Source organism: Ailuropoda melanoleuca, chromosome 12 (assembly GCF_002007445.2).
Source record: "Ailuropoda melanoleuca isolate Jingjing chromosome 12, ASM200744v2, whole genome shotgun sequence".
NCBI lineage: Eukaryota > Metazoa > Chordata > Mammalia > Carnivora > Ursidae > Ailuropoda > Ailuropoda melanoleuca.
This window is the reverse complement of record NC_048229.1, coordinates 7038613-7049043: the sequence shown is the minus strand read 5'-3', so window position 1 is coordinate 7049043 and position 10431 is coordinate 7038613. Positions and strand designations below refer to the sequence as shown.

At 57.1% G+C, this 10431-nt stretch overlaps 1 protein-coding gene across 1 annotated transcript in view; it reads left to right on the top strand.

Annotated features, from left to right (window-relative positions):
* Nucleotides 1-829: 829 nt before the first annotated feature.
* Nucleotides 830-10431, top strand: part of SETD1B (SET domain containing 1B, histone lysine methyltransferase) — a 23153-nt gene continuing 13551 nt past the window's right edge. Inside the window, 7 exon segments of the mRNA XM_034637953.1 lie at nucleotides 830-1028; nucleotides 1134-1216; nucleotides 1218-1430; nucleotides 2015-2363; nucleotides 4466-4578; nucleotides 5469-6707; nucleotides 10246-10431. The exon segment at nucleotides 10246-10431 is cut by the window's right edge and continues 639 nt beyond it. Coding sequence (XP_034493844.1) covers nucleotides 1148-1216; nucleotides 1218-1430; nucleotides 2015-2363; nucleotides 4466-4578; nucleotides 5469-6707; nucleotides 10246-10431 — 2169 coding nt within the window. The 5' untranslated portion in view covers nucleotides 830-1028; nucleotides 1134-1147.

Below are 10431 nucleotides of genomic sequence, written 5' to 3'. Positions count from 1 at the left end.
GGGGAGAAGCATGTGTTTAGGACAATTACAGGGCGCTCCTCTCCAAAAATAAAAACAGAGCAAAAAGCTTCTATCACCCTGGTCCAGGCGAGGGCTACATCCTCCCAGGAATGTGAATGCTAATTTGGTTAAAATCCTGGTTTCCCCTCCCTAGCTCAGCTCCAAGGGGGAGGGGGGTCTCCGGGCAGAGGAGGAAGCCGGAGCAGAGATACCTCGATTGCAACTCGTCTTGAGTCGTCTTGCCTCCCCCCACGGTTCCCAGCGTCTAAATACACAATCACACCCCTCCCCAAAAGAACCCAGCCCTTTCCCCCGAACCCCACGCGCCCACCTCCGGTCTTGGCAGTTTGGAAACAGTTTTGGAGGCCCCAGGCGCACACCGCGGCGGCCGCGGCTCGGAGGGTAGCCCCAGCCGCGGGAGGTAGAGCCCGGGGAGACCCCCCCTCCCCCGCCTGCCAAGCCCCCCACCTAAGTCCCAGCAGAATAAATAAATTAAAAGGCCTTCCCCCGGGGAGGGGGGAGGCAGTGTGGGAGCGCGCGAGTGAGGGGTGGGGGGCCGCTGGGGCCCGGGGCTTTGGCGGCGCAGCTGCCGCCGCCGGGAGAGTGCCTGGGGAAGCGGCGAGGAAGGAGAGGGGAGGAGGAAGAGGAGGAGGAGGAGGAAGAGGAGGAGGGTGAGCGCTCGGGTCGGGCTCCTTAGCGGTGTATTGTGGGATGTGCGGCTACTGGGAGTCGAGCCTCCGCCGCCAGCCGCCTCCCGGGCAGCAGCAGCAGCAGCAGCGGCGGCGGCAGCAGCTCCGGGCCCGGCAGCCGCGGCGGNGGCGGCCGGACGGGCACCATGGGCCGGAGCCCGCGTCCTCCGGGCGCCCTGGGCCCCGCCAGCACGCACCGGGAGCCCCCGGGAGCCCCTCGCTGCCGCCCCGAGACGGTGGCCGAGCGGGCGGGCGCCTAATTCTCCCGGAAGGGTTATTCTCTCGCTCTATTCTTATTTTTGGGGGAGCCGGCGAGACAGCTCCTTTTGGGGCGCGCTGGTAAGGTGGGAGGAGGTGGGGGCTGGACGATTTGATTCTTTCGCGTGTGTGTAGAAGCTGCCGCCGCCGCCGCCGCGGAGACGACAACAACTTGCTCGTTTTCAGGTTGGGTTAACGGCATGGAGAACAGTCACCCCCCCCCCCACCACCACCAAAAAAAAAAAAAAAAAAAAAAACCCGGCCCTTCTGGGAGAGAGGAGGAACCACCATTGGAGAAGTTACAAGTTGATGATTGACCCGGCTCTGAAAAAGGGGCATCATAAACTGTACCGCTACGATGGGCAGCATTTCAGCCTGGCGGTAAGTAGACGGCGCGCCTCCCAAAAAAACGCCCCCCCCAGCCGCCCCCACCCACCCCCAGCCGAGCCGGGGGCGGGAGGAAAAAGGTCCGAGCGGCCCAGGGTCCCCCTTTCCGACTACCGGGCCAACTGTCAGCCGGGTCCCCAGTCCCGGAGTTTGACAAGTGCCTGGAGAAGGGGGTCTGCCCCTGCCCCTGGGGAGTGGGATCCTGACCGAGCCCAGCCAGATTCTGAGTTCCCGCCGTCCACGGCCGGGGAAGTTTTGGCGGGGAGGGGGAGATGGCAGCGAAAGGGGTGTCCCCTCTGGGCTACTGTAAACAGAATAACACTCAGTGAAACTGTAATCAAGGATCGGTTACAGTGTCCTGTTGGCCCAGCTGGGGGCTCCGGGTCCCCACCTGGCTCCTGCCAGCCGGGCGGCTCTGCCCCGGGACCCGCCCCCCTTCTCAGCCTTGTGGCTTAAGGGGGACAACTTCCTAGACCAAGGGTTCGCCCCTGACCCCGCAGCAGGGAGGGGAGGCCGGAATGGGGGGTGGGGAAAAAGAAACTGTTTCTTTTTCCCCTTTCCTTTCGAACCCAGAGGACTTCCACGTTCCAAACGATTTAATCCTCTGCTTCCCGGGCCCGCCCGCGTGCATTTTTTTTTCCAAAAAAAAAAATATATTTTTTACCCTTCATTGTTTTCAGCGGGCATGCGAGTGGGGAATGTTGTGTTTTCCTTGGTTTCAATGTCCTCCAAACTCCCTTCCCCCTCGTCCCTGCCAGATCGATGAGTTCTACGTGGGCCCGGTGCCTCCGAAACAGGTGACATTTGCCAAGCTGAATGATAACATCCGAGAAAACTTCCTGAGGGACATGTGTAAGAAGTATGGCGAGGTGGAGGAGGTGGAAATTTTGTACAACCCTAAGACCAAGAAGCACTTGGGCATTGCCAAGGTGGTCTTTGCCACGGTCAGGGGAGCCAAGGAGGCTGTTCAGCACCTGCACAGCACCTCAGTCATGGGCAATATCATCCACGTGGAGCTGGACACTAAAGGTGAGTGGAGCCCTGCTTAGGATAACCTACGGTGCAGGGGAGGCAGGACCTGTCACTATGACTCCTTTCCCTCCCAGAGCCCCTCTTGTAGTGTTGGGGACCCCCCACAACCCTGTTTTTTCCCCCTCCTGAGGGTAAAGTCACGTGGAGCTAAATGTGTTGTCTGTTGCTAGGAGACAAGCTATAATTTACCAAATGTGCTGTCCTTGGCTACTGCATGTACCCCTAGGGACCACCCAGAGGCTTCCCCACCACTGACACCCCTGTGGGCCCCTCTCGGAGCCCTGGTGGCCTGGGTTTAGGCGGTCCCCAGTGTTGCCATCTGTGTTAGGGGAGGAGGCAGGGTTTATTTGTGAGGGGCTGAAGGAGAGCCACTAGAATGCCTTTAAATACATAAAGGGTAGGTCCCTCAACTAAAAAGAGAGTCTTCCAAGGATCCAGGGTCCCAACCCCCCCAGGGCTACCTCTTCCATCTGGAAGTGGAAACCAATCTGGGCCCAGAGTGTGGTTTCATTGATAATGTTCCGATAGAGCTGGGCGGGCTGCTCTGGGTGCTCAGGGGTTGACACTGTGCCTTCCCTCCTCTCTCTTAAAGAGACAGCAGCGCCTCCCATGCACCAGAATTCCGCTCTGTGCACACTCTGAGCTGGCTGCTGGGAGAGTGGGGCTGGAGAAGCCACCCTTCCTCCCTTAGGTTCTTGGGAGGAAAAGCTGGATGCTGGACAGAGGGGCTTGTAGGACTCTAGGGCATCCCCCAAAGTTCACCTGTGGCCTCTCTAGGGAAGTTCCCACCAATATAGAAGAAGGTGCAGGGTGCCCTGAGGAGCACCCTGCCCTGTAACTGGGCAGGCACTGTTGGGTCCAGTGCCTCTTGGGGTCTCCTGGGAGATACTGCCTGGGAGGGCTTCCTGGTCGGCAGCTTCCAGGAGTTCTGTGAGCTTAGAGTTTAGGGGCAACCAGGGCACACCAAACCCAAACAGGAAAATCCAAACCCTTCTTTTTTGCTTTTAATAATGAATACATACTGACTGGGTCTCCAAGCCCTTGCTGGCGTTTGTGGAGGGACACTGGAACTGGGTGGGCACGGTTATCTCACAAAGTCTTGCCAAGCCTGTACCTATTTCAGAGTTTTCGTCAGGACGCAAGCCCAGGTTCCTGCCCGAGCCACAGTACCCCTCTCCCTCCCTCTAGTTTCTCAGTCTCTGGGGAGTACAGACCCTTCCAGATCTATGTATCCCTTGGGTGGCTGCAGTCTGATGTCTCCCTGGAAATTGAATATGAAGCCCTCTCCCCTGTCACATGGCCATCTTAAGGAGCTGCCAGCTCTCACCAAAATTTCATTTCTGAAAAGGGAAAAAAAAGAAAAAAAAAAGTGGGAGGCCCTTAGAGGCTGCCAACTAACTTTGTATTTCGAGAAAAAGACCAGTAAAGTGTAAAGTGTAGCTCAAGGAATGTGTCTCCTTTGCATATGTAAGCAGCTGCCTCAGAGGGCTCTATAAATATCAATAATCTGGGGCCCCCTGGTCTATAGAGGCCTCTCTCTGCTGTGGGGGGAGGGTTGCCAAACAGGGCTCTGTGGCACTGAGTCCCAGCAGAGCTGGCGAGCCCGGGGAGCCAGGTCAGAGGAGGAGGCCTGTGGAGTTCACAGTAATGTGGTGCCAGAGTGTGTTTTACAAACTCTGCTGGTCACCTGGCTCCAGATGGTTAGCAACAAACTGTGGCCTCTGTGTCCTGGGCTCTCTCCACTTGCTGTAGGCTCTGGCTGTTAAGTGGGAAGACCTGACTCTTTGTTTGGGTCCCATGGCCCAAGTGACAGGAAAAGGCTTTGTGTTGGGGGTGGCATTTCTCTTTTGGGGGGCGTCCCAGCCCCATAAAGGATTAAATTCTGAATCTTAAGGTCAGAAAAATCATACAGTTTAGCAGCTTTGTTGAACACAAAGGACTTCTCAGTGAAGTGCAGAGAGAGGTGGTTACCTAGTCAGGGTCACACAGTTGCCCAGGCTTGGGGTCTCAGGCACAAGGGGCCCACAAGGAAGCCAATCTGTGGGGTCTGCCCCAACCTGGAGCCTCCCTCAGTCCTCCCTCCCTTGCCGTTCCTACAGGGGAAACCCGCATGCGGTTCTACGAACTGTTGGTCACGGGCCGATACACACCCCAGACCCTCCCAGTGGGCGAGCTGGATGCTGTCTCTCCAATTGTGAACGAGACCCTGCAGGTGGGTATATCACCATCAGCGCGCACCCCCCCCACACACACACACACTCATCACACTCATCACCAGCTTCTGGTGTGCCCCCGCCCCCGCTTTACCATCTCCAGCATTGGACACCAGAGCCTAGGAGGGAAAGGAGCCTAACCTTGCCCAGGCTGGGATTCCCACAGACCCACAGCCTACTAGGGCTTACTTTGTGTTGGCGCTGAAACATTGCCGTGTCTGACGTCCTATGCACTCACTGCTCTACCCTGCCTAGGATTACTCCGCAGAAAGCAGAGTGTAGGTCTCTCTTTCCAGAGCAAGATTGACTCCTTACCCAACCACTGCCTTCTACCTAGACCGCCCTCACATGGGGAGATTCTCAGTCCAGCCCTTGCCCAGCAACAGCTCAGCTGCCCTTAGCAGTAGCTTTTCCAGAATGAAGCCTCTTTGCTGACTTGCTGCATTGTTTGAGGCACTTTAACCATGTCATGCTGTTTAACTCCTAAAACATTGGGAGACCAGAGGGAACAGGGCCCTTGGCCACCCCCTCACTCCCCAAACCGTAGTTTTTCCTGCTAGAAGGTCTTTGATTTCTGACAGTCTGAGGCAGGAAGGAAATCCCAGTTCAAACCAAGATGTCAGGATCTTCTGTTTTCTCTTCTTTAGGGATTATAAAAAATCCTCAAGGTTCCTTGAGGATAACTGGATATCCTAAGATTAGAGAAAAGTTAGAACCATCCAGAAACTCCTCTTCGGTCTCCTGCTGCCCCTTCCATTTACCGTGCTGCAGTTCTAGAGTGACCAGTTTGGCTCTGAGATCCCCAGAGTGGGAGGGGACAACAGGGCCCTCCCGTTGCAGGACTCCCCTCAGGGATCTCACCGCTCCCCCTCTCTTTCTCTCTCCTTAGCTGTCAGATGCTCTGAAGCGCCTCAAGGATGGTAGCCTGTCTGCAGGCTGTGGGTCTGGCTCCTCTTCTGTCACCCCCACTAGTGGCGGGACACCCTTCTCCCAGGACACTGCATACTCCAGCTGCCGCCTGGACACACCCAACTCCTACGGACAGGGCACACCGCTCACGCCGCGCCTGGGCACCCCCTTCTCGCAGGACTCCAGCTACTCCAGCCGCCAGCCCACACCCTCCTACCTCTTCAGCCAGGACCCCACAGTGACCTTCAAGGCCCGGCGTCATGAAAGCAAGTTCACAGATGCCTACAACCGCCGTCATGAGCATCATTATGTCCACAACTCTTGTGCGGTCGCTGCAGTGGCAGGGGCCCCAGCTGCCTTCAGGAGCTCCATGGACCTCCCATTTGGGGCAGTCAGCAGCAGTGGGGGCAACAGTGGCCCTCCGTTCAAGGCCCAACCACAGGATTCGGCCACGTTCGCCCACACTCCACCACCTGCCCAAGCAACCCCCACTCCCGGAGTCACATTCAAGTCGACTTTCTCTCCGTATCAGACTCCTGTGCCCCCTTTCCCCCCACCCCCCGAGGAGCCCGCCACCACAACCACCTTTGGGGCCCGTGACAGCGGGGAATTCCGGAGAGCACCTGTGCCCCCACCCCTGCCACCCACTGAGCCCCTGACCAAGGAGAAGCCAGGCACACCTCCTGGCCCACCACCTCCCGACGCCAACAGCATGGAGTTGGGTGGCCGGCCGACCTTTGGCTGGAGTCCTGAGCCCTGCGACAGTCCAGGCACGCCTACGCTGGAGTCATCACCTGCGGGGCTGGAGAAGCCCCACGACAGCTTGGACTCACGCATAGAGATGCTGCTGAAGGAACAGCGCACCAAGCTGCCTTTCCTTCGGGAGCAGGATTCGGATACGGAGCTGCAGATGGAGGGCAGCCCTATCTCCTCTTCCTCCTCCCAGCTCTCCCCACTGGCCCCCTTTGGTACCAACTCCCAGCCAGGCTTTCGAGGCCCCACACCACCCTCCTCACGCCCCTCCAGCACTGGCCTGGAGGATATCAGTCCCACGCCACTGCCTGACTCAGACGAGGATGATGAGCTTGACCTGGGCTTGGGGCCCCGGCCCCCTCCGGAGCCAGGCCCTCCGGACCCTTCTGGTCTTCTGGGCCAGACAACTGAGGTAGCCTTGGACCTGGCTGGAGACAGGACCCCAACCTCAGAGAAGATGGATGAGGTACCACCATGTCTGTCCACCTCTGTCTTGGATTGGTTTTGTCTATCTTGTGTCTCCCTCTTTCCTCCTCTGAAACATTATCCCCTTAGGACAGTTAGTTAAAACACAGAAACAACAGGGTTAGGGCAGCTAAAATAACAGGTCAAATACAGAGAATAAAGAAAGAATGCAAAAAGCACCAGGGTTTGGCTCTGAGCAACCTAGCAGCCATAGAGAGAAGGGAAACATGACCTAGAGCTGTTGCTTTCCTGTTAGGTATGGGAAGTTAAGACATTTCCTAGGGATCAGTTCTGACTTGAACTTTTTGGGTAGGAGTTTCCTGAGACCTCAGACAGTATGGACTGTCATAATGGTTCTGGATCCCCTCCTCTGTTGGGTGGCTTGGGGGTGATCAGAGCTGATCCTGACACTCAGGCTTATTTGGGGAGAGGGATTAGCCAGAGCGTTCTTAGGCCAGGCCAGGTGGGAGCTCTGGAGCACTGTCTCAGAACCTAGTGCCCTCTGAAGTGATGGGAAACCATGGCGGGCAGGGAGGGCACTGAAATTTCCCTTAGCCCTCTCCCTCTGTCTCCAGGAGTGAAGGAGTTAAGAGTTAGCCCAGGAGGAGGGCCACAGCCAGAAACAGGCAAAATTGACCATTCTCCACCGCTCCTCACCCATAGATCTTCATCTGGGGTCTTATTACCCAAATCTCCGGCCTCTGGCCTCTGGCCTCTGGCCTCTAGCTTGGGGTGGGGGCTGCTGTGTGCAGCAGACCCTTGGAGGAAAGGATTAAGTCCTCTTGCCTTGGCTCTGCTGCTCCCCATTTCTGGTCCAAGCACCTGTCCTGGCCCTCCCAAAGACCTGGGTTGGAACCTGTGCGCCCAGGGGGCATGAGCAGCCAGGGACTTTGAGCTCTGTGCCCCTGTGGGTGGCAGGAAGGAGGGTCCCCCCTTCCTAGACCCTTTGATTAGGTGTGTTTGGCTGCCTCAGGGAGGAACAGAGTGGAACTTGGCCTGCCCAGGAGGGGACTGCAGGTGGCTGCTGCTCTCCAGAGGGCCTCCAGACAGTTCTAGGAAGTGGTTTCTGGTGCCAAGGGGTCTGTGCAGGAGTTGACAGGTGTGCAGAGGTGGGGGGCTGGCAGGCCTGCCATCTTTTCTTCCCTCTGCTACCTGGGGTTAGGGGATATTTACTGTGCTGACTGGCTGGTCCGGGACTGAAAACCCCAGAGTAGCCAGAGGGACTGGGCTCTCCCATCTTGTTACTGTAGGGAAGGGGAGACTGAGGCCTAAGAGAGGTGGAGTGGGGATACCCCAGGACAGTAACCCTAGGAAGACCACAGTACTGGTAACGTCCAGGCTGGCCCTCGGGAGCCCCCTGCTGGCAGCCTGGAGAGCAGCAGCACCCTGGCTCCTCCAGACTGAACCGGGAGGCTGTCCCAGCTCAGGCAGAAGACTCCGGAGAGAGAGCAGGGAGCACCACTGAGGGACATTCCCTTTCTTCACAGAGGCTGGTGGTTAAAAGTTCAGGCTCAGTCTTTGAGCCTGGAGACCCAGCTCTGTCACTTACTGGTTATGTGACCTTGGGTAAGGCGCTTTCCCTCTCTGAGTCTCAGTTTCATCGTCTGTGAGATGGGACGGTGGAAGTACCTGCCTCACACTGTCTTTGGCTTAAGTGAGGTGCGGGAAAGGGAAGCTCCAGGCGCGGCGGCGCGGGCTGCTGCTGAGCACTTCAGCGCTCGGCTAGTTCCCGCTGGTTCTCACCCCCATCCCCCCGGCGCCGGAGGGGCGGAGGGAGGGGCCAGGCCGAGGGCTGGAGCGCAGGATCCGGGTCTCCTTGTGATTGGCTGGCCGTGGTGCCGGGTTAACCCTCTGTGTGCTGCGCTCGCCTAGCCGGGCGCTGTCCGGGACTGATCTCTCGGGCTCTGTCCCTGAGAATCCTGCTGAGCCTGCCAGCCTCTCCTCCAGCATGTGCTTATGGACCCTGAGAGGGAGAGGGGGAGAGAGAGGTTGTGTGTGTGTGTGTGTGTGTGTGTGTGTGTGTGTGTGTGTAGGGGGGTCTTGCAAAATCCAGAGCTTCCTACTGCTGCTGAAAGTTTGGTATTCCTCCTCCCAGCCGCACTCCCCCCATTTCCCTTTGTGGACTCTGCTCTCCTGAAGGTCTAACCTCTGACCTTACAGCCTCTACAGACCCGGTCCCCTCAGCCTTCAAATGCACTCTCTGTCTCTTCCAACCTACAAAGGCCCTGTCTTCTCACCCAGGTTCAACTAGGGCAGGACCTGAGCCACCTTCTCACCTCTTGTTCCAACACTAGAGCCTGGGGTTGATCCAGCTCTCCTCTCCCCCACCCCTGCTCTGCCTTTTCACTCCATCTCTATCATGTACACCAAAATGCCCCCTTCCAGTTCCAGGCCTGTGTGTCCAACTCCCCAAAGCCCCGTGTCCCAGTGTAGAGGGGCCCATGCCCATTTCAGAGCTGGGGTCCTCCCCTGTTCATCTGGTACCATGTCCCTGGATTCCACAGGGATCCATCCTGAGCTTGAGTCATAGCCTTCTTTCTGACTGGCTGTGCCTCCTGGGCCAGTGGCTCTTGGGCTGTTTCCTCACTTGTCAGAGGGGTTGGAGTAGACCCCCACCTCGCAAGGCTTCAGTGCAGACAAGAAATGAAACACTGTGTACCCACAGTGTTTAGCCCCACACTGGCCCACACTAAGTGTGCAGTCAAGACTAGATGCAAACAGTAACTAAGGAAAATAAAGACATACCCCCTGTTTATACGGCCTTAAAGCTGCTAACCCTTGTTGCTCAAACGTGCCCTTGGCTACCTGGCCCTCCTTGTCGCCGTGAGGAAGGACGGTTTGAATCCTGGTTCCATCTCTTAGTGGCTCTGTGGCCTTGGGCAATTTACTTAAGCTTTCTGTGTTCCAGTGTCCTTGGTAAAAATGGACATAACGATCTACCTTGTAGAGTCGTTCTGAGGACTGAGTTAATATATATATCAAGTCCTTCGAAAGGTTGTCGGACATAGGAAGCACTATTAACACTTATTGTTACCTTCTCTGAGTACAAATGGAAATAGAATCTCTCAAGCTGACAGAATCTGCTTCCCTCTTCACACCCTGTCTCCCTCTTCAGCTTCCTTTTTCTCCATGGCGGGCTGCGTATTTCACATCTTCATTCTGCTTATTCTTTGCCTCTTCCCCCTAGAAGTTTAGCTCCATGAGAATAAGAATTTTGTCTGTCTTGTTCCCCGCTGTGTCCCCAGCACCTAGAACAGTGCCTGGCCCATAGCAGGTGCCAAGCAAGTGTTTGCTGAATGAATGAATGAATCCTCATAAACCGTGAGGCAGGTGCCCATTATGCAAACGAGGAGACTGGGGCTTAGCAAGATTAAGTGACTGACCAAGGCCATGTGGTCCATAAGGGAGGGGACCAGAATCCATGTTGCTCCTGAGTCTGGTGGAAGGCTTCTCTGACTTTCTGGTGTTTGGAACGGTTCTAAGAGCCAGCTTGGTCTCCCAGGCTTAACCTCACCACTCTCTCCTGGCTCTCCCTGCAGGGCCAGCAGTCCTCGGGCGAGGACATGGAGATCTCGGATGATGAGATGCCCTCAGCCCCCATCACCAGCGCCGACTGCCCCAAACCCATGGTGGTGACCCCAGGGGCGGCGGCTGTAGCAGCCCCCTCTGTGCTGGCTCCGACCCTGCCGCTGCCCCCACCCCCCGGCTTCCCAACCACTGCCCCC